The sequence below is a fragment of the Ursus maritimus genome, unplaced genomic scaffold (genome assembly GCF_017311325.1).
Source record: "Ursus maritimus isolate PB19 unplaced genomic scaffold, ASM1731132v1 scaffold_5, whole genome shotgun sequence".
Lineage (NCBI taxonomy): Eukaryota > Metazoa > Chordata > Mammalia > Carnivora > Ursidae > Ursus > Ursus maritimus.
The window spans coordinates 60069724-60094357 of NW_024426663.1; the positions used below are offsets into that span (position 1 = coordinate 60069724).

Here is a 24634-nt window from a genome sequence, read left to right on the forward strand (position 1 = left end):
GTTCCTATCATTCCTGTTCTTGATCCCTACCATCCCTCTCTTGTCCCAAAGAGAAAAAGTATGCCTTTGAGCTTCCTGGTCTACACCAGACACAAAACCTCCTAAGGTTTTGGCAACACCATAGCTGCAGCCACATTCCCTTCAACCTTGATTTAAGGCAGCTCATTTCTGGAAAAACGATGACTTTTTCCCGGAAGGACTGGTAAGGCTTGCCTATGACTACACATTCAAGTACAGGTGCTTCAAAGACTATTCTCCTTTTTTTTTAGGTAAACAAAGTATTACCGTAGCTTCCACAGATGCTTCTTTTAAGGCTCATTTACTTGATTTTTAGTTGGACAGAAGCAACTTTGGGGGAGCACAAATTATATTCTAATGAACAGGGGTTAAAAGCACTTTTATGGAAGGTTTGGAACTGGACACACAAGTGATTTTTTTTCTGACCCTTCAGACCCTGAGCTCAGCCAGGGGGGACCCTGTGGAAATGACAGAGACTTCACTATCCCCTAGAGGGGGATAAGTTTAGAGAGAGAAGGAGGGGGGTCTGGGAAGGGTATTCAAAGAGAATCTCCTGATCGGAAACCACAGTGAAACTGCAAAGTCCAACCAATCCTGAAGCATTTGTGGGGGTGCCTCATCTCCCCCAGCATGTGGCCCTCCTGCCCCTCTCAAAGAAGGGTTCCGGAGTCCCTGAGGACCATCTTCATTGACACAGACAAGTCCTTAAGTCTCAAACAGATTTCTTAGATGTAGTTTCTAAGGGTGGACATCAGTCCACATGGTTTGGGAGGCCTTTTTCTTAGCTCAACAGCAGATGCTTCTGTTGGGCGGGAGGCCACATCAGACATCAACCAAGGAGGTAAGGTCCATCTGCAGGAGATCAGGCCTCTGGGTCTGCTGGACCAGGAGAATTCAGCTGTTCTAAGTGCCCATTCGTGGGGTCTTGGGGTGCAATAAAGCTAAAGAAGGAACAGCAGAGATCCTGGGAAGTTAATGAATTTTCCAACATGCCCAACATTCCTAAGGACACAGACTTTTCAGGAAGTCTGAGTGCTCCCATGTTAACACTCCTCTACTTCAAAAGCAGCCCAGACCAGACTGCAATGGATGCCTACCTCCTCTTCTTCGTTCACTTTGGCAGCGAGTCTCAAGGAGGTAACCATGACACATTGGAGTATCCTCTCTCTTATCTGCAAGAATGGAACAAACACATTTGAGCAGAACACGAATGCCAGAAACAAATGGTAAAGCACAGGCAATTACATTTTTTCCTTTTTTCAAAAAGAGATTGACTGTATTCCTCCACAAGTTAGTGCCATTTTAGATTTGAGCAGTGAATATGCTCCTGATTTCAGAACCGTAAGGGACTAGTCAATAGTCCTTTGTTAGGGGAATGAACCATGGTGGGAAATACAGCACCATCTCAGGGAACACACAGTCCCATCCTGGCCTCAGGCTGCACCGGGCTGGCCCAGACAAGCACCTCCTATCTCATCATACGGTAAGTCCTTTCCCAACCAGGTCCTCTCGGAAGGCCAGTCGACACTGAGCCAGACAGGCAGGGGAGTCGATGTAAAGAGGTTCCCATTACAGTTCTACCGTTTCGAACAAGTTCCTTAGTTTATGAGCCTCTGAGCATCTGGGATAACAGAGGTCAGGTTTCCCCTCCCACCCCATTGCCATCCTCACAGGCCTCTCCTACCTTTAATGAAACCAGGAGGCGGCCGAAGGTAGAGCCAGGTTAATAGTAGTCTGGGAGAAGTCGAAAATGTTCTTAAGCTCCAGGAGCCCCAACACGAGTTCCCGGACCTTGTGGCAGATCTCGACCTGCCAGAAAGAGGGGGTAGGGGAGGGCCGGGAAGTTCGTCGGTGGCCCGTCTCGGTCCGCCTGTGGAGCAGGTCTGCCGAAGGTGACCGGAGCGGCTGGGAGAAGTCCCTGCACCTTAAGTTGCGGTGGGACTAAGCGCTTCGCCGTTGCCCAGCCGCTCAGGGACTGAGATGGTCCTCCTCCTGGGCGAGACCGGCCCGCGATTCCCGCCTCGTGCCGCCTGGTGCCTCGTGCCCGGCCCGCACCTGGGGCGGGTCCCAGCGCCGCGGGTGCAGCTCACCTGGGCGCGGGCGCAGGTGGAACCCGGCCGCGTCCCGTGCGCGCGCGGGGAAGGGGGTGAACGCGCTCCCGGGAGGCCCCCGCCGCGGGGCCCGCTAACTGGGGTTGGCCGCCCCTCCACAGGCGCGCCTCGCGACCCAGGGCCAGTTGCAGATGGGCGACCAGCCGGCGCTCGTCCAGAGGGCCGCCCCTGTCCCAGGGCGCGGGCCCGAGAGGTCGCTGCGGGGACGGCGCACCCGGAGCGGCGCGGAGGGCGGGGGCCGCAGCTCGGGGTCCTCTCGGGGACGGCGCGGGGAGCCGCTCTCTCGAAGCCATGGCGAGCGCCGAGTCCCAGGTGAGACCCTCCATAGCGGGCCTTTTATAACCCGGCGCCCCGGCCTTGCAGCTGGGGCCCCGCGGGAGCCGGGCGGGGCAGGCTCTCCCGGCCTTCAGCTGCCCCGGGCGCGCCCGGCCGGTCCGGCTTTGGCCCTGGCTCCCGGGCCGCGGCGCCCAGAGCGCGCGCACGTAGCCAAGGGGTCCCCTCTCCCCGCGCTCCCGGTCCCGCCGCCCACTGTGAGAGGCTTTCCCGCGCGAGGCCCGCGCCCCAGGACCAGAGTCCCGAACCCGGGACGGGGCAGCTGGGGAGCACGCCGGCCCTGGAGAAGGACACCCGGCCGCGGACCCTGCGTCTTACCTCACAGGACGTCTTTGGGACACACAGGACCGGGTAGAGCAGCGTCAAGAGCGCTCCTCAGTCAGACAAGCTTGAGATGGAATTCTGACTTTGTGCGATCGCCTGTAGTGACTTGAACTCTCAGTCTCGGTTACCTCATCTCTTAAAAAGAGACAGTATCTTCCTCACAAAGTAGTTCCTTCATGCGTCCATCTTTCCCCATCAGCAGTTACTCAGTGAAGGCCTGAAATGTGTTAGGACATGACTGTGAATAAAATAGACATGGAATTTACATTCTAGCCGGAAAGACAGGTAATAAACATGAGTAGAATCCCAGCGGTTTCACTTCTAAGTATATGCTCAACAGAAATTCAAAAATGTGCACCCAGAAGACAACTACATAATGTTCCGGGCAGCGGTATTTGTAATAGCCAAACGTCCACCAGCAATTGAATGGGATAAACAAATTGTATATTCACACGATGGAATACTACACCACACCGAAAAAGAACGGATGAATGCTATACCCAATAAGAAAGGATCTCACAAACATAATACCGACTGTAGAGGGGCAGGTACGAAAGGCGTCCTGCTGGATGATTCCATTAGTAAAAGCCTAAGAACAAGAAAAAAAAAATCTATGACATTAAGAGTTAAGATAGTGGTTACCGTTAGGGGGCAGTGGATAGTAACTGGAAAGGATCGCAAGGAACTTCTAGGGGCTGGTCTTGTTCTATTTCTTGATTTAGATGCTGATTACACAGATATGTTGTTCACTTCGTGAAAATTGACCAAGCTGTGCATTTATGATTTGTGCACTTTATTTAAGGTATACTTCATTAAAAATGTACATTACATTAAATTTACATTAAAATATATGGGAATGTCAGAAGGAGAAGAAAGAAGAAAAGGAATAGAAGAAATATTTCAAGTGGTAATGACTGAGAATTTCCCCAGGTAATATTAGACACCAAACAACAGACCCAGGAAGCTCGGAGAACACTGAGCAGGATAAATGCCCCAAAATAATACCTAGGCATACCATACTCGAACTACAGAAAGTCAAAGATAAAGAAAAATTTTGAAAGAAGCCAGAGTGGGGGAAAGAAACTTACCTATAAAAGAGCAAAGGTAAGAATTACATTGCACGTCTCTTCCGAGATCATGCAAACAAGAAGAAAGTGGGCTGAAATATTTAAAGTGTTGAGAGAAAAAACTATCAACCTGGAACTCTGTATCTAATGAAATTATCTTTCAAGAGTGTTGAAGAAATAAAGATCTTGTATGTAGAGGACCCTACGGAATCCACTGAAAAACGCTTAGAAGTAATAAACAAGTTCATGAAACTTCAGAGTACAAGGTCAATGTACTAGAAAAAAAATCAGTTTTATTTCTATACAATACCAATGAACCACCTGAAAATAAAATTAAAAAAATAATTCCATTTCAGTAGCATAAAAAAGAACAAAACATTTAAGAGTATACCAAAAAAAGTGCAGCATTTATACATTGAAAACTACAAAACATCACTGAAAGAAATTAAAGAAGACCTAAATAAATGGAAAGACATTCCATGTTCATAGATTAAAAGACTTACATTGTTAAAATGGCAATAATTCCCAAATTGATTTGTAGGTTCAACATAATCTTTTAAGTTTCCAGCTGCCCTTTTGTGGAAATTTACAAGGTGCTTCTAAAATTTTTATGGAAATACAAGAGTGTCAGAATAGCCACAACAGTCTTGAAAAGGCAGAACAAAGTTGGAGGCCTTAAACTATATGACTTCAAACCTACAGCAATCAAGACAGCATAGGACTGGCATTAGGTCAGTCTGTTAGATCAATGGAATTGAGTTGAGGGTCTAGGAATCAATAGTCACATTCACGATCAATTGATTTTTGACTAGGGTGCCACAGTAGTTCAGTGGAGGGAAGAATAGGCTTTTCAGCAAATGGTGATGGGACAGCAGGATAGTGATAAACAGAAAAATGAGGCTGGATCCCTATATCTTACCATATACCAAAATAATTCAAAATATATCATAGATCTAAATGTATAAGTTAAAACTATAAAATTCTTGCAAAAATAAGTCTTCATGACCTTGGGTTTGGAAATGGTTTGTTAGGTATGTACCAGAAGTACAATGCAAGAAAGGAAGGAAGGAAGGAAGGAAGGAAGGAAGGAAGGAAGAAAGAGAAAATACATAAATTGAATTTGATCTAAATTAAAAACTTTTGAGCTACAAAGAACACTCTCCAGAAATTAAAAAGACAACCCACAGAATGGGAGAAAAATTTATGCATATTGTATATCTGAAAAGAGACTTGTATTTAGGATTTAGAAAGAACTCTTACAACTTAATAATGAAAAGACAAATAAAACGGCAAAGATTTGAATAGACATTTCTCCAAAGAAGACGTTCAAATGGTCAATAAGCACATGGAAAGAGGTGCATCATTAGTTATCAAGGAAGTGTGAATCCAAACCAGCATGAGATGCTGTTTTACACCAGTAGGGTGGCTGTAGTCAAAAGACAAGAAAACAGCAAGAGTCGGTGAGGACATGGAGGAACTGTAAACCTCATATATTGCTGATGAGAATATAAAATCGCTGGTAGTGTGGCCACTGTTGGAAACAGCTCAGTAGTTCCTCAAAATGTTAAACATTACAGTAACTGAATGGCCCGGTGATTCCACTGGTAGGCATATTAGACCCAGGAGAAATGAAACGTGTTCACACAAAAACTTATGGCAGCAATATTCATAATGGCCAAAAAGTAGAAACAGCCCAAATGTCTGTCAACTGACAGATGTATAAAAATGTGGTATATCCACACAATGGAATATTACTCAGCCATTTAAAGTAAAGAATTACTGGTCTATGCCACAATAGGGTTGAAGCTTGAAATCATTAAGTGATAGAAATCATTCAAAAAAGGCCACATATTACATAATTCAAGTTATAGGAAATATCCCAAATAAGCAAGAGAAACAGAAAGTTGATTGGTGGGGCTGGGATGTTGACGAGGAGGGGGTGGGGGTGAGTGGGAGTGAGTGCTATGAGTATAGTTTCTTTTTGGTGTGATGAAAATGTTTTGATTGTGGTTATGGTCTGTGTATATAATAAAAACCATTTAAGTTTACAATTTAAATTGATGAATTATATGTGTGATTATATCTCAATAAGGCAGTGTATATGTATATACATAATATATATCATATATAGTATATCAGATGGTGATAAGTACTATGGAGAAATATGATATATGGAGAAGAGATAAGAAGACTGGGGCTAAAAGTTGAAATTTTAAGTAGAGAGATCATGGTAGAGCTCATTGAGAAGGTGATGTGTGAACAAGACATTCTGAAAGGGATGAGGGAGTGAGGTGGATATCTAGGGGGAGAGCATTCCAGGGCCTAGGTTTGGATCTGGGCTTTGCCACTGTCCATATATCTGACCTTGGACAAGTTACATAATGGCTCTGAGCCTGAGTTTCTTTATCTGTAGAATAGTTGTTCCTATTTTCTAGTAAAATGACTAATAGTACTTATTTCAGAAGGTTATTATATGGATTAAATTAATAATAAAAAAAGAAAGTAAAGCACTTAGAAGAGTACACTGGCACTAAGTCAGATGCTTTATAGTTGTTTTTATTAGCTCCTACTGCAAGTGCAAATGCCCTTGCCTTCTAAGATGGAACCACGCCCAGAATGTCTGTTGAATCAAGGAGGCCAAGCGGGGCTGGTGCAGAATAATGAGGCAGAGGGAAAATTGTAGGAAATGGGGAGAGGGCCTGTGACCTTCAGTCTGTGAGATAGGTAATCATTGGCAGGTTTTGAATACAGAAAGGACACTATCTGATTCATTTTTTAACACCATCACTCTGGCTCCTGTGTTGACAACATTCTAAAGGGGGCAGGGATGCACTCAAGGACACCAGTTTTGAGCTATTGCGGTAATACAGTTGCGCGGTGATGGTGGTAGTGAGAAGTGGTCAGATTCTGGCTCTGTTCTAAAGATAGAAACAAACTCTACTGAAAGATTGGACGTTGGGTATGAGAGAAAGAGACTGCGTTTTGACCTGAGCAATTGTCAGAATTCAGTTTAGATTTATTATGCTGCGGGAAGTATGAGAGGGCGTTTTTGTTGTTGTTGTTGTTGTTGTTGTTGTTGTTGTTGTTGTTTTCACGTCTGGAGGAGGGTGGGGCGGGGATGGGCAGTAACATAGTGAGTAATATAGTGTGTGTGCGCGGGGGCGGGAATCAACCTTTCAGTTCTGGACATAATAATCTTGAACTGTCTATTGCACATCCAAGCGCAGTAGCAGGTGTTCAGAGCATAGGTTCGGACAGGAAACAGGATAGATCATTCGTTCTTTCACAAATATTTATTGAAAACCTGTCCTGTGCTAGATCCTATTTTAAGTCCTATTCTAGGCTCTGGAGATACTTGTGAGAATACAGACAAAGCTCCTCCTGACTTCATCTGTAGTAGAGATACGGGCTTTATAAACAAGTCAGCAATCAAGCGCATTAATGTATGCAAAGTCTTTAGCTCTCTAGGTGGACACAGTGTACAATTGCTTTTTTATTTTTTTGCTATGGTTGTTTTCAATATTTGGAGTACTGCCAGGAGACTAGCGGTGCGACCTAGAAGCACCTCCCTCTCCCGACCGGTGGCAGCCAGGTATCCCCGCCCCAATGCGGGCCAGATTTCTAGCGCAGCCGACCGTCAGCATTACGCAGGCGCGGCCTCAGTCCTGCGTCCTAGGAGACGGACTCTGAAAGCCTCGGCGCAGGCGTAATTCAGGAGGCCGAGGAAGCGTGAGGCCCGGGGATGGGGCGGGGCGAGCTCGGAGTGCGCTTGCGCACTGCCTGCTCTCTCCCGAGGAGCCGCAGTCTCGAGAGCTCCAAGGCGGTGTTTCGGTAATCTCTGGTAAACCTCTCCCGCGAACCCGGCGCCGTTGGACTGCGCCCAGGGCGGGGACCTCCGCCGGGCACCGGAGGGAGCCACGATGCCGGTGAGGAGAGTCGCTCAGCCGCTGGGGTTCCTCATCTCAGCGGCCTGGCTCGGGGGCGCGGCCGTTGCCATGGAGGCGCGGATCAGGCAGGCGGCCGGGGTGGGGCGGGGCAGGGTCCGGCTCGACGGGCCGGAGCGGTAGGGGAGCCTGGCGGGTGGGCTCGGGCCCCGGGAGCTTCCAGCCGGTCCTGGGAGGGGCCCCAGACAGGCCCTGCCACCTTCGCCGGTGCTGCATCCCGCAGGGCCTGCGCTGCTTGACATAAAGGCACAGCGCCAGAGGATGCGCTCTCGCTCCCAGCCCTGCTCACGGAGTAGGGCGTCTGGGAGCGGCCGCGGGGGGTCGGCTTTGGATGCTCCGCACCTGGTGGGGTCTGTATGCCGCGGGGCCAACCCTTGGAAGGTAGCGAAACGAGAGCTGCTTGCTTGTCCAGCCCTTGACTCGAGCTGTCATTTCTTTCGTGGTGCTTTAGCTTACAGTGCAGAATGTAACCCGTAGGTATCTTTGTGTGTGTGTGGCGGGGGGTGGGGGTGGGTGGGTGGTGGTATGTTTGTCTTGTAGGATTTCACAGAGTGTTACCGTACGCTTAACAGGGGGCGTCCTAAGTCCAATCTAGGGTCATGGAGAACACCTGAGCTTTGGTCGGTTTTCTACTGGTTGCGAGGCCTGGGACAATTATTGAATCTTTCTGGGTCCTTAGTTCCCACATAATTAAACTGTTTCTCATGCGGTTTTATCAGGATGAAATAAGGTAATGCACGGCGGAATTGAAGGACAGTGCTTGACATTTAGCATTAAATGCTCAATGTTTGTCCCGCGTCGTGGCTTTCAAGTTATTAGTTCATTCAGCAGATACCGGGCATCAAGCACATTAGGCCCTGGAGGCAAAATATTGAGCAAAACCAGCCAGGTTCTTGAACTTGGGAAGACAGAAGCTTCCCTTCATGGCCAGAGTTGAAAGTCATGTTGATAGAGTCAAGATGCTTATCATTCATGAAGCGAACGGTTGGCATATCATAGAAAGTAGAATCTGGTGAATTGTGAAGTGTTCCTTGTAGGAATGCTGGCCTACAGATGTCAGATCTTTTTTTCAAGAGAATCTATAAATTGTTATTTTTGTGAAATTTCTCCATTTTTAAAATTTTAGCAACTAATTCAAAAATATTGTTAAAGTGCTATGAGCCAAACAAAAGATATATGTGGCTGAATTCAGCCCCTGACTACCAGTTGGGAACCTTTGATGTAGACATTTAAGATAGACATTAATCAAATAAGGAGCAAACAAAAGTAGAATTGAAACTGGTTGTAGATGATGGAGGGAGAAGGGTGCTTTCAGGGCCTATACTGGGATTTGACCTAGTTAGGGAAGTCTTCCCAAGTGAAGTGGCTGTTTTACTGAGATCTGAGAATAAATGAAGGGGAGAGTGAGGAATGTTCTAGGCAGGAGGAACAGCACAGGAATGAAACAGCCTGTGGTAAGAAAGAGCATGGTGACAAGAAAAGGCTTTAAAAAAACTAGTGGCTGTGGCTAAGAAAGCCAAGCAGGGTAGCTAGTGAAATAAGGCTGGACAAGTAGACATGGGCCGGAGCCAGGTCTTACAGACCCCCTAAGGATTGTGATTTTAATCCTGAGATCTGTGGGAAACCATTGAGGAGTTTTAAGTAAGGGAGCAACATGATTAATTTGTATTGAAGCTGTTTGGCCACTCGACAGAACAGACTGTAGGAGAACCTAACTAGATGTGGGTGTCCAGTTTAGGGTGAGATCATGGTGACCTAGACTTAGGTGGTGAAAGTAGAGATGGGGAAAATTGTGTTGTATTGATACTGTTCAACTGAACTATTGAGCTTCAGTAACAGGATTGTATTTTTTTAATTGAAGTATAATTGACATATAACGCAGTAATTTCACCTGTACAACGTGATTTGATATTTGTGTACCTTGTGAAATAATCCCCACAGTGAGTCTAGTGACCATCTCTCACCATAAAGAGTTACAAAAATTTTTTTCTTACGATGAATAATTTCAAGATATACTCTTTTAGCAACTTCCAAATATGCAGCGGTGTACTATTGACTATAGTCACCGTACTATGTATTATTTATGCATGACTTACTCATTTTATAACTGGAAATTTGTACATTTGGTCTCTTTCACCCATTTTGTCCACCTCTGTATCCCACTGCCCTCTGGCAGCCACCGGTCTGTTTTCTGTGTCTGTGAGTATTGTTTTGTTTGTTCCTCTGTTTCGTTTTTTAGATTCCACATGTAGGTGAAATCATACTGTGTGTGCCATTGCTTAAGGTTATATTTTAACACAGATGGTTAATCATAAAATTTCAAAAATTGAAACTTTACATATATCAATGTTGATTAGGTTAGAGGGATACTAAAACATTTCTCTCTGCCATTGGACTTTGTTTGCTGTGTTTCATTTCATGTTGTCTTCTATAGAGAAGATAGACTACATATGTCACATGGTAAGAAACATCTTAGCGATGCATTGTAGAAAATAAAACTCAAAGTCTCAGGGGAACACAGGATCTACTACTTTATTCTTGATTAAAGTTGCTAACCAGGTTCAGATGTGTTTTCCTTCAGGCAGGAAACTCAGAGGAAGTCAGGGACTTTTGTGGAGAAAGTCCATAATATACTGATTCATTTTTCTGCTTGAAAAGCATTTATTTACTATAAATGTAAATTAGACATTCTTTCTCCTCATTTGTATTGTAAAAGAAACCATTTGCCTTTTCATATCTTTTAAGAAGCTTTTTCTGTATATCTGTAAGATCTTTAATTGCATTTAACAAATATTTGTTAGTGCTTAATATATGCAGGGCACTGGGATGGCACAGTAGCCTTTTTCAAATTTGAAATTTAATTTGCTGAAGGTAAAAGTAAATGTTCTTTTCATTATTTGTGAATATTTTCTCCACCAGATCAATAAATCAGAGAAGCCTGAAAGCTGTGATAATGTGAAGGTGGTTGTTAGGTGCCGGCCCCTCAACGAGAGAGAGAAATCAATGTGCTATAAACAGGCTGTCAGTGTGGATGAGATGAGGGGAACTATTACTGTACATAAGACTGATTCTTCCAATGAACCTCCAAAGACATTTACTTTTGATACTGTTTTTGGACCAGAGAGTAAACAACTTGATGTTTATAACTTAACTGCAAGACCTATTATTGATTCTGTTCTTGAAGGCTACAATGGTGAGTATATTATTCACTTTTTCTTAAACAACTTTATCAAGGTATTAATACCCTATAAATTCATCCATTGTAATTGTACAGTTTGATGAGTTGTAGTAAATACATACAGTTGTGAAACCATCACCACAATCCAGTTTTATGACCCCCCAAAGTTCCTATATGCCCCTTTGCAGTCCTACCTCTAGGCATCCATTGACCTGCTTTTGTGTGTAGTTCTGTCTTTGCTCGAAATTTTGTATCTCATCTTCCTAACCTGTTTTCTTTCAGTTGTATAATGTTGTTGAGGGTCATCCATGTTGTTATATATATCAGTACCTTGTTCCTTTTTAATGCCGAATTGTATTGCATTGTATGAATATACCACCTTTTGTGATCTTCAATGGAAATCTGGATTGTGCCAATTTTTTGGCAATTATATATAGTGCTGCTATGAACATTCTTTTATAGAAAGTTCTTTGTGCAGATAAGTTTTTAAGTTTCTCTTGGGTAGATACCTAGAAGTAAAATTGGTGGGTCATATGGTTAATGTATATTTATCTTTTGAAGAAATTGCCAAACTATTTTCCAATGTGGTGACTATTAATTTTTTCCCCCACCAGTGTGTTATGAGGGTTCTTTTAGTTTCTTGACATTCTCACCAACATTTAGATTGTCGGTCTTTTTAATTACAGCCGTTCTAGAGAACCTGTAGTGGTATCTCATTGTTTTAACTTCTATTTCTCTATAACTAACAGTGTTGAGCATCTGATCATGTATGTATTAGCCCTTTGTATATCTTTTAAAATATTTTACCTACTTTTCAGTTTCATTGCCTGTGTTATTATTGAGTCATGCTTTTTATACATTCTGGATTCAAATCTTTTGATCAGATAAGTGATTTGGATATATTTTCTTCCAGTATGTGGCTTGTATTTTCATTTTTTTAATGGTGTCTTTCGAAGAGAAAAGATTTTGAGTTTTGATTAAGTCCAGTTTATCGTTTTTTTTTCTTTTATCATTATGCTTTCATTGACATAGGCAAGAAATATTTGCTGAACTCAAGACCAATAAGATTTTCTCTTATGTTTTTATCCAGAAGTTGTAAACATTGTATGTCTTACATTTGGGTCTGTGATTCATTTGGAGTTAATTTTTATAGATGGTGCGTGGTAAGGGCATAAGTTCTTTGCCTTTTGTTCCACCTTCTATGGATATCCAGTTGTTGCAGCACCATTTGTTTAGACTATCCTTTCCCTATTGAATTAACTTGGTGCTTTTGTCAAATATCAACAGACTATGGTTGCGTGAGTTTATTTCTGGATTGTCTGTTCTATTCCATGTCTATCCTGTTTTTATTACTGTAGGTTTATGTGTAGAAATTAGGTATTGTATGTTCTCTAGCTTTATTATTCTTTTTCAAAATTGTTTTGGCTTTTCTGGATTCTTTGCATTTTCACATAAATTCGAGAATTACCTTGTCAATTTCCACACACACACACACACACACAAAACCAAAAACAAAACCTACTGGGATTTTGGTAGGGATTGTGTTGAATTGTTATTCTGACAATACTGAGTCTTCTAATCCAGAACATGGTATCTTTCTTCATTTATTTATATCTTGTTTAATTTCTCTCATCAGCATTTTGTTGTAGTTTTTAATGTACAGGTCTTGTACTTATTTTGATAAATTTATTCTTGAGTATTTTTTTTTTTTTTACCAGTTTCCCTTTTTTTTTTTTTTTTTAAGATTTTTATTTATTTGTTAGAGAGAGAGAGAGAGAGAGCACACAAGCAGGGGGAGGGGCAGAAGGAGAGGGAGAAGCAGACTCCCCTGCTGAGCAGGGAGCCCGATGGAGGGCTTGATCCCAGGACCGCGGGATCATGACCTGAGCCGAAGGCAGATGCTTAACTGACTGAGCCTCCCAGGTGCCCTACCTCTTTCTTTTTTTAAATTTAAACTTTAGTTAACATACAGTGTATTCCTAAGTATTTTTGATGCTTTTGTTTTTATAATTTCATTCTTGGAATTGTATATTTTTGATACATAGGAATGCAATTATTTTAGTAGTTTTTTTAATCAACATAAAATTCAAATAACATAGAATTCACAATTTTAACCATTTTACAGTATACAAGTCAGGGGTTTTAGTACATTCATAGTGTTATTTGTAACTCTCACTGTTAATCTGTTTCCAGAAGATTTCCATCACCCCCAAAAGAAGCTACGTATCTGTTAGCAGTTACTCCCAGTTTTCCTCCCTCCTACCCTAGCAACTATGTATTTATTTTCTATGTGTACGAGTTTGCCTGTTCTAGGCATTTCATATAAATAGAATCATACTATATAGTCTTTTATGTATGGCTTCTTTTACTTGGTATAATGTTTTCAGCGTTCTTCTACATTATAGTATGTATCAGGACTGCATTTTTTAAGAAAATATTTATTTGAGAGAGAGAGCACAAGCAGGGGGGAGGAGCAGAGGGAGAGGGAGAAGCAGACGCCCTGCTCAGCAGGGAGCCCCATGTGGGTGGGGCTCGATCCAAGGACCCCAGGATCATGACCCCAGCCGAAGGCAGTTGCTTAATTGACTGAGCCACCCAGGCGCCCCAGGACTGCATTTTTTAATGGTAAATTAATACTCCATCAAATGGATATGCTATATTTTATTTATCCATTTGTCCATTGATGAACATTTGTGTTGTTGCCATTTTTTGGCTATTATGAATAATGTTGCTGTGAATATTCTTGTACATGTTTTTGTGTAAATGTATGTTTTCCCTTTGCTTAGGTGAATATCTAGGAGTGGGTCAAAAGGTTAACTGCCAGATTGTTTTCCACAGCAGCTGCCCCGTTTTTACATTCTCACTAGCAATGTATGAGGTTTCCAGTTTCTTCACATCTTTGCCAAAACTTGTTGTCTTTTTGGTTACAGCCATCGTAATGGTTATGAAGTGATATCTCATTGTGTTTTGCAATTGGTTTTTGTATATTGACCTTGTACCCTGAAACCTTGTTAAACCTGTTTATTATTTCTGGTAGGCTTTTATTTATTTATTGGTAAGTTCCCTAGGATTTTCTTTGTACGAGAGCATGTTACCTTCAAATTAAGATAGTACAATTTCTTTCTTTCCCATCTTTTTGTTACCTGAATTGTACTGGCTAGAACCTCCAGTACAGTGTTGAATATGAGTGGTGAGAATGGACATTTTTGTTTTGTTCCAGATCTTAGGGAGAAAGCCTTCACTATTTGACCAGTAAGTACAATGTTATCTATAGATTTTTATCAGATTAAGTAAGTTCCCCTTTGTTCTTGTTTCCCCCCCACCCCCCAGGGATGGATTTTGGATCTTGTCAAATGCATTTTTTCTGCACCTATTGAAATCATCTTTTTTTTTTTTTAATTTGTTCATATATTCAGTTACATTGATTTTTAAATGTGAAACCAGCCATACCACTTGGTCATGGTGTATTATCCTTTTGTATGTTGTTAGATTTGATATGCTAAAATTTTGTTTAAGCTTTTTGTCTATGTTCAGGAGGGATATAGTAGTTTTCTTGTAATGTCTTTATTTGGTTTTGCTATCAGGATAACACTAATTTCATCGAATGAGTTGAAAAGTATTCCCACCTTTTTAATCATATGGAAAAATTTGTCTAGAATTAGTATTGTATCTTCCCTAAGTGTTTGGTGGAATTTACCAGTGAAGTCAACTGGGCCTGGAGTATTTTTTTGTGGGAAGGTTTTTAAAGATTCAATGTCTTTAATAATATAAGGCTTTTTGAGTTACCTGTTTTTCTTTTAGTGAGATCTGGAAGTTTATTTTTCATGGAATTTGTCTCTTTCATCTAAATTGTTGAAATTATTGGCAAAAAGTTGTTTATATCAATCCTCCATTTTTCTTGTATCAGAATGTGGTGATGTAATCTTTCTCTGATATTGGTATATGGTATTTGTGTCATCTCTTTTTCTTGTGATTAGTCTGGAAGAGGACTAATAAAGTAGGAGTAGGTTCTCCTACTTCCTCTTTTTCTACTTTCTTATGGTGGGAGCTGAGGTAATTATTTTGAGACCTTTCTAACTTTCTAGTATGGAGATTTAATGCTATGAATTACCCCCTAAGTACTGCTTTAGTGGCGTTGTACAGATTTTGACATACTGTGTTTTCATTTTCATGTAGTGCAAGGTACTTCCTTCCCTCTTGATTTCTTCTTTGATCCTTGGGTTATTTAAAAATGTGTTAGTTTCCAGATAATTTGAGATTTTCCAGAGATCTTTGTTACTGATGTCTAGTTTAATTCTGTGTTAGAGAACATACTATGTGAAACTTGAATCTTTTGAAATTAGAAACATGTTATATGACCCAGAATAAGTTTATTATTAAATGTTTGTATATTCTTGAGAAGCATATGTATTTTGCTGTTGTTGGGTGGAGCATTCTATAAATGTTCATTACATCAGTTTGATGGTATCGTTCAGGTTTTCTATCTACTTAATTATTTTCTACTTGGTCTATCGATTATTGAGACAGGTATTGAATTCTCTTACTATGTTTTTGTATTTGTGTTTTCCTTTCAGTTCTGTCATTTTTTTACTTGATGTATTTTGAAACCCTGTGAGTAGGTGCATAAATGCTTATGGGTTTCAAGTCCTCTTCATGCATTAACCTCATTTTCATTATGAAATTACTCTCTTTATCCGTAGTAATGTTCTTTACTCTGAAACCTACTTTGATATTAATATAGACATTTTAGCTTTCTTTTGATTTAGTGTTAACATGGTATATCTTTGTTCATCTTTTTTTACTTTAACGTATTTGTGTTGTTATATTGAAAGTGCATTTCTAGTACATAGTTATACTGGAGGTCACTAAGATTACCCCAGGTTCAGAGGTTGGTAGGAGAAGTCGAGGGTTTCGGCATATAATTGTACTTACAGCTTTGGTTTATTAGAGCAAAAAAGATACCAAAAAAAGAAAAAAGAAAACAAAAACAGCAGGGGGAAAAGGTGCATGGGGTGAAGTGTGGAGGAAACCAGGTATAAACTTCCTAGAGGTCCTCTTCTAGTGGGCATACAGGATGTGCTTAATTCTACCATGTAATGCGACAATACCTGTGCAATCTTGTCTGTCAGAGGAGCTCTGTAAGAGACACAGTGTCTGTCCCAGGTTGCTCATGTGGGCGCCCTCAGCCTTGCACTTGCCAAGATCCCACACTCGCAGAAGAAAAGCAGGTGTTTAGTATTAAACCACCTTGTTTATACAAACAGTTTAGGCATAATGAGCTACTCTGTTTGTTAGGGATTAGGGAGAACCCTCCCTAAATCTAAATTCCCAAATGCTAGTCAAAGGCCAAACTTGAAAGCAGGCCTGTCAAAGAATAGTAGCCCCGGATCTGTTGTTAGCTCTCTTCTGCACAGCATTGTATAGTTGGTAGGTTTTTTTATGTTGTTGTTGTTGTTGTTTTTTAAACCCAGTCTTTCTGTCTCTGCTTCTTAATTGGGTTATCAAAACCATTTATGTCTTGCTGTTGGTTTTGTCTTTGTCCTCTTTTCCTTTTTATGCCTTTCTTTGTATTATTTGTATTCCATTCTGTCTTCTCTGTTGGCTTATAGCAATACATCTTTGTTTTATCTTAGTGGTTGTTTCAAGGTTTATAGTATAAATCTTTAATATATCACACTTTACCGTCAAGTGATATCATGCTACTTCTTGTGTAGTAAAAAAAAAAAAATTTAAACTCTACTTCTAGTTGTCTCCTCCCAAGTTCCGTGGTGTTGTTGTCGGACATTTACTTCTACATGTTATAAACTCCAAACCACATTGTTGTTATTTTTGTTTAAACCGTCAGTTGTCTTTTAAAGAGATTTAAATAATAGGAAAAAACGTACCTGTTCTCTTACTTATGTACTCACCATTTTTGGTACTCTGTATTCCTTCGTGTAGATCCATCCTCCATCTAGTATCATGGTTTCTGCATTGGGTAACTTCCTCTAATGTTTCTTAGAGTGCAAATCTACTGGTGATGAATTCTTTCAGCTTTTGTAGTCTAAAAAATATTTATTTTGCCTTTGTTTTTGTAAGAAATTTTCACGAGATGTAGGATTCTACGTTGATAGTTTCTTCTTTTAATACTTGAAGGATATTCCTCTACTGTCATCTTTTTGCATTTTGTCCTGGAATTCTGTTTTCCTTATTTTGGTTCTTCTTTACATAACATGTCTTGCTCTGGTTGCTTTTAAGATTTTCTTCTATTTCATTGGTTTTGAGCATTTTTGATTATGATGCGCCATGGTTTATTTTTCTTTATGTTTCTGTGCTTACAGTTCATTAAGCTTTTTAGATCTGTGAGTTTGTAGTTTCCATCAAATTTGGAAAATTTTCAGCCATATTTCTTCAAATATTTTCCCTGTCCCCACTCTCTCCATGGGGGACTGCAATGACATGTATATTAAGCTGCTTGAAATTGTCCCACAGCTCATTGATGCTGTTTTTCTTTTTTCTCTGTATTGCATTTTTTATTGTGTCTGTTGGTACGTGTTAAAGTTTACTGATCTGTTATTCTGCAGTGTCTAATCTACCATTAATCTTTTATGTTTTTCATCTCACACATTGTAGTTTTCATCCCTAGAAGTTTGATTTGGGTCTTTGTTGTATCTTCCATCTAAGTTCTTCCAAACTTCCATCCAAATTTTCCAGTTAACTTTTTAACATGTAGCATATAGTTTTTATAACTGTTTTAATGTCCTTGTGTGCTAATTCTAACATTTGTGTCAGTTCTGAATTGGTTTTGACTGATTGATGAATTTCTTCATTATGAGTTGTATCTTTCTGCTTTTTTGCAAGCTTGACAAATTTTGACTGGATGCCAGACGCTGTGAATTTTACCTTGGCTCTTGGATTTTTTTTAATTCCTATAAATATTCATGAGCTTTGTTCTCAGTTGCAGTTATTTGAAAATGGTTTGATTCAGGGTTTTTTTTTTTGTTCTTTTTTTTGTTTTTTTTTTTGTTTGTTTGTTTTAGTTGCAGAGGTAGAATTTAGTGCTCATTACTTGAAGTGCCCTCCTTAATGCCCATCACCCAGTTACCCCATCCCCCCATCTCCCCTCCAACATCCCTCAGTTTGTTTCCTAGGTTCAGCTTCTCTTATGGTTTGCTTCCCTCTCAGATTTCATCTTATTTTATTTTTCCTTCCCCTCCTGTATGGTTCATCTGTTTTGTTTATTAAATTTCACATATGGATGAAATCGTATGGTATTTGTCTTTCTCTGACTCTTTCAGATCTTTTTAAGATCTTTAGTTAGGACTGGACCAGTACTTAGTCTAAGGTTATTCCCCTAATTCTGAGGCAAGACCCTTTTGTTTACTGTACCTAATGTCCTGTGCATCATGAGATTTTCCAGTCTGGCTGGTGTAGACAGATACTGTTTCTGGCCTTTGTGGGCATTGAGGATTCTTCCTTCCAAATGATCCCCCCCCCCCATTTAGATAGTTCCCTCACACTCTTGAGATGCTTAGTATTCAGCAGAATACTTGAGGAAGACCTGCAGACCTCTGGAATCTGCAGCTTTCTGCACAGTGTTATCCTCTCTGCTACTGCGTCCTACAAATTCTAGCTGCTTTGGTCTCTTTGGCCTCTGGGCTCCTTCTTGACTCGGGGCATCTTCTCATCATTCCTTGGATTCTGCTGCTGTGTGGCTGCTCTGTGGCCGATTCTCTCTCACAAGGCAAGAAGCTGGGCAGTCATAGATCCTGCCTCACCTGTTTGCCAATTTTCGGGGGTCACGCCCTTTGTTGACTGAGGTCCATTGTCTTGAAAACTGTTGCTTTGTATATTTTGTCTGCTTTTCGTTTCTGTCAAGAGGGTAAATCTGGTCCTTGTTACTCTTTGCTGAAAGCGAAGTGTCACTCATTTAATTTTGAAATAACAAAATTGTGTATTTTAAAAAATAAATGTATGGAGTACTATGTAAATGTCAAGGGAATTTTCACCTATTTTCCACCTGTTATGCTGATTGAAAATTGTTGATAGTAACATAGAAAAAAATATGTTTAAAAAGGACAAAAATCGGGAATACTATATAACATAGGGTGTAGTTTACTTGACATTATCAAATGTGCAATGGCAAGTACATAATCCTAATTTTCAACGTTTTTTTTTTTTAATTAATAAACTTTCTTTTTAGAGGAGTTTTAGGTTACAGCAAGATTAAGGAAAATACAGAAATTTCCCTTATATCTCTTGTCTCCAAACATATACAAAGTTCCCCACTATCAACATCTTGCACTACAGTGGTGCATTTGTTACGATTGATGAATGTACATTGACACATCAGTATCATCCAAAGTCCATAGTTTATATTAGGGTTCATTGTTGGGGTTGTACATCCTATGGGTTTTGACAAAAATGTAATGATGTATATCCCCTATTGTAATATCATAAAGAACAGTTTCACTCTCTGCTCTGCTTGTTTATCCTTCCTTCCCCAGCTAAGCCTGGCAGCCACTGATCTTTTTACTGTCTACATAGTTTCACCTTTTCTAGAATGTCACACAGTTAGAATCGTATAGTATTTAACCTTTCAGTTTGGCTTCTTTCACTTAGTAACATGCACTGAAGTTTTCTCCATGTCTTTTCATGGCTTGATAGCTTGTATCTTTTTTGTGCTGATAATATTCTATTGTCTGGATGTACCACAGTTTATTTATCAATTCACTTACTACGGAAGGACATCTCGGTTGCTTCCAAATTTTGGTAGTTATGAATATGCACTGCTGTAAACATCTATATGCAGATTTTTTGTAGGCCTTCTACCATTTTTAAGATGTAGTCATGAAGTCGGGAGGTTGGGTAAAATTTCAGGTCATTTTTAGTTTTTTAAAAGTAAAGTTTTAAGAAAAGTTCATTTTGAAGGAAATGCTAGCATTGGATTTGTTAAGTTGGACAAACAAAAACTAGAAATTTGGAATCTCATCTCTGAAAATGAGATGAGATTCTTTTATTCTAGGGGATTCCTGGTCCTCCTTTCTCAGCTTTAAAAATATAGATCAGGGGCGCCTGGGTGGCTCCGTCGTTAAGCGTCTGCCTTTGGCTCAGGGCATGATCCCGGCGTTCTGGGATCGAGCCCCGCATCAGGCTCCTTGGTTGGGAGCCTGCTTCTTCCTCTCCCACTCTCCCCTGCTTGTGTTCCCTCTCTCACTGCCTGTCTCTCTGTCAAATAAATAAATAAAATCTTTAAAAAAAAAATTAAAAAAAATAAAAATATAGATCAATATCCTTTTTGAATCAATAATATTAATATATTTAATGAATTTATAGAATTGTGTTGGGAATTAATTTTGAATTAAAATTTTGGCCTTTACATACTTTTAAAAAATAAGGGCTCTAGAGCCAGGTGAACTGTGTCCACATCTTGTTTCTACCACTTACTATGACATTGAATAAGTAACTCAACCTCTGTAAGCCTTTGTTTCCTCAGCTAATGCATGGAATATAAATAGTGCCTTGCTTTTAGGCTTGGGGTGAAAATTCAGTGAGGATGCGTGTAAAGTACATGGTCTCGCACAGAGCAGATGATCAGTGAATGATAGCCGTTGTGTTGGCTCTCACGTGCGGTTTGTGAGTTCATAATATTTTCAGCTCTTTTGAAGGCAATACGTTATATTCTTTTTTTTTTTTTTAAAGATTTTATTTATTTATTCGACAGAAATAGAGACAGCCAGCGAGAGAGGGAACACAGGCAGGGGGAGAGGGAGAGGAAGAAGCAGGCTCCCAGCAGAGGAGCCCGATGTGGGGCTCGATCCCAGAACGCCGGGATCACGCCCTGAGCCAAAGGCAGACGCTTAACTGCTGTGCCACCCAGGCGCCCCCAATACGTTATATTCTTAATGGCATAGTTTGAAATATTTAGTTAGAAAAAATCAAAACTTTTTTTTATTTCCATGTGTAAAAAATGGCTTCCGTTGTGATTAAGTATTGTGATGATTGTCACGGAAAGTCTGAAAGTGATGGTGACATAAGAGATTACTTGCATGGGGTGGAAGTAGTTGAAAAGCAATGTCATTTGTGCTGTCTTCTCACACTGTGCTGTCTCCTGCAGAAATTGCAGCTGCTCCCAGGGCTTCCCTGGGCAAATACATCTCATCCCTCCACCTGCCTGCTTGACACATGGATTTGGGTGTGTCATGGGCATTTCGACCTCAGTATGCTCTCAACTGAATTCACAGTCTTTCCCTTCAAACCGTCATTTCTTCTGGTGGTGTTCACCACTTCAGTAGATGACATAGTCATACATCCCTTGTTCAAGCCAGAAATTTGAAAGTCATCCTGGATTCCTCCTTTTCCCCGGTCCCCTGGCTGGTTATTTCCCAGGTGCTGTTGCTTCTAACTGTTGCATGTCTCTGAAGTCCTTCCACCTCTCTCATTCCCTTCTGTTGTCAGCACCATCTCTCATTTGGCTAACCGCTCCAGCTCTTTGACTGGTTTCTTCACATCTCCCCTTTCTTTCTTCCAGTTCTTTGCACACAGTGTAGCCGTAGTGATCCTGATGTCACTCCTAACTGCAAAATCATTCTATGGCTTCACTTTGCTTTCAGGATAAGTTCTTAAAACCTTAGCATGGCTTTCATGGCAGTGTGTGATTAGGCCCTTGCTGGTGTCTTCACCTCTCTGTCCATCTGCCTTCATTTTCCATCTCTGTTTCTTCCATTCTGATCTCATTTCATTTCTGCAAAACCTCTGTTTTCTTTCTTCCTTCTTGCTGCCCACTCTGTTGCTATCTAACTCTTACTCATATTTCAGATTATATCTTAAACTTTACCTTTTCTGGAAGGCCTTTCTTGATCTCCCTCCACTTTCCTCTTGTGTCATTTCTTCTGCCGAGATTATATCCCTTTACTCTCAGCTAGAACTCCGTTTCTCATTCCCAACACTCATCCTGCTTGTAAATATTTGACCAGTATCTCCTTTCCAAGATGATACACACCATAAGATTAAGGATTCTGTTTGTCTTGTTTGTCACCGTGTCCCTGGTGCTTAGCATAATGCCATACTCAGGTGTGTGCCAAGTACTTGTTGAATGAATGAATTTAGGCTTTAGAAAGTTTAAGTTGTATCTGTAATTACTTATAATAATCGTTTTGTCACATTTTTTAATTCCCCCATTCCTTACAGCTTTTACTTAAAAAATACATATTTTAAAAATTAATTTATTTTAGGATTAAGAAGAACAAACCCTGCCATTTACTTGTACTCTACCAGGCTTCGTGCTAATCGCGTGGAGAAAATTGTTTCATTTGGTTCTTACTGTTCATGTCAGGTAGTTATTCTTGTCCTCATTTTACCACTGAGGAGACAATCTCCGGGTAGATCCTTGTCTAAGCTCAGGTGGCTAAAAAGTGGCAGATGTGTGGATTCACAGTGAGGCCTTTCTGTTCTAGAACCTGTATTCTTTCGTTGCTGCAATTATACTACCTTCTCCAATTTAATGTCCACATTAAATAATTAACATACACATTACAGTAAATTTCTTATAATTATCCATAATGTAAAATTTTGCTTTTAGTGCTTGGGATACTTTTTATTAATAATTAGGGGTATCTCATTGACTCATGTGGCACAGAGTACATATTATTGTTGATAATAGAAGTGAAATTCATACTTGAATAAATTTTAAATCCAGGGAAGAAATTGCATCACAGTGTCAAAGGAATTACTTTTGAGAGATACTGTTCTGTAGCATTAGACTCTAAAAAGTGATTGATTCTCTTCATCATTTTCAGGGACTATTTTTGCATATGGACAAACTGGAACAGGCAAAACTTTTACCATGGAAGGTGTTCGAGCTGTTCCTGAACTTAGAGGAATCATTCCAAATTCATTTGCTCACATATTTGGTCATATTGCAAAAGCAGAGGGTGATACAAGGTAAAAGAGAATTCTTTTATTTTCTAATATTGAGAAGTACAAACATTAGAAAAGCATATAGGTACAAAACTTATAAACATATTTAAAAACAGCTCTTATTTCTCTGCTTTTTATGTTTTCTAAAATGATGTTTTATTTATAGATTTTTGGTTCGCGTGTCTTATTTGGAAATATATAATGAAGAAGTCCGTGACCTTTTGGGCAAGGATCAGACACAGAGGTTAGAGGTAAGGATCACTGAAATTGAGGTACTTTCTGAAGTAGTAGAATGTTTACTAAATTATGGTTCTTTTTGTCCAAAAGTATTTTTAATGTTTTACTTATTTTTTGACCTGGTAATATGATCATGATTCAAAATTTAAAATGTGAAAATTAATGCTTTGTAAAATTGTTCCTACCCCAACTGCCCACTTTTCCCAGCCCTAAGATAACCACTTTCAGTATTCCTTCATTGTTCCATTATGTAAGCATCAACAAATATAATTTTACTTCTACTCTACAAGTAGTTATACATGTACATTGATCTGCACTTTATTATTTTTTATTTCTTAAAGATTTTATTTATTTATTTGACAGAGAGAGCAAGAGAGCACAAGCAGGGGGAGCGGTAGAGGCAGAGGGAGAAACAGACTCCCTGCTGGCAAGGAGCCCTATGAGGGACTCGATCCCAGGATTCTGGGATCATGACCTGAGGTGAAGGTAGATGCTTAACCATCTGAGCCAGCCAGGCGCCCCTTGATCTGCACTTTTTTTAAATTAAAATTCTTATTCAGATGAGTGTAGAGTCACATGCGGCTGTAAGAAAGAATATGGAGACATTACCCTTTACGTAGATGAACCTTTTACACAGGTCTCCCCAGTGGTACCATTTTACAGAGCCGTAGTAGAGTGTCACAGCCATGATGTTGTTGTTGACACAGTCCACAGATTTTGCTCACAGTGCTCCAATTTTTCTTGTACTCTTTGCGTTTAGATTGGCAGATCCACTGCCACGTTAAGGTACGACACAGTCGTATCACAGAGATGCCTCCTGTTGCCCTTTCATAACCACATCCACCTCTAGTCAGACTACGTTGCTCTGTTGTCGTCCCTAACCCCTGACAAGCCCTAATCTACTTTCCAGTTCTAAAATTTTGTCTTTTCAAAAATGTTACATAAATAGAACCATACGATATATAACCTTTTGGGATCAGCCTTTTTCACTTGGCATAACCTCCCCTGAGATTTGTCCAGTTGTTGCATGTATTGATAGTTCATGACTTCTTATTGCTGAGTGGCATTTCATGGTGTATACATGTAAAGTTCAACCGTTGACCTGTTGAAGGACGTCTAGGCAGTTTATAGTTTTTGGCTATTATGAATAAAACATCTAAGAACATTTGCACACAGATTTTTACGTGAATGTGTTTTCATTTTCTGGTATGAATGCCAAGAGTACTCCAGAATTGATTTTAAGTCCGGAATTGTTGAGGTGTCAAAAATAAAGATACTAAGACCAATTATGAATATAGTAAAAAATATTAGTAGTTTTCAATCTTTCTTTTACCTAGAGGAAAAACTAAAGTTGCTGATTGATAAAATTTAGTTTGTACACTTTTGAGTAAGAGATGGGCACAAAAGACTATTTTTATCATGCATTTCAGAAAAGGGAAATGTGAAATTATATGCATAAATATTGGAGAATTACAAAATTTGTGAATAGGTGCATTATGTTAACTTACAAGCTTAGCTGATTCA

The 24634-nt window shown here is 40.2% G+C and overlaps 1 protein-coding gene across 2 annotated transcripts in view; it reads left to right on the forward strand.

Annotated features, from left to right (window-relative positions):
* Positions 1–7596: 7596 nt before the first annotated feature.
* Positions 7597–24634, forward strand: part of KIF3A (kinesin family member 3A) — a 51671-nt gene continuing 34633 nt past the window's right edge. Inside the window, exons 1-4 of one of the 2 annotated variants that reach the window (XM_040622468.1) lie at positions 7597–7779; positions 10717–10990; positions 22753–22897; positions 23040–23124. In XM_040622468.1, coding sequence (XP_040478402.1) covers positions 7774–7779; positions 10717–10990; positions 22753–22897; positions 23040–23124 — 510 coding nt within the window. In that variant the 5' untranslated portion in view covers positions 7597–7773. The remainder of the gene's footprint in view (positions 7780–10716; positions 10991–22752; positions 22898–23039; positions 23125–24634) is intronic. The other variant, XM_040622469.1, reaches the window with a different exon arrangement.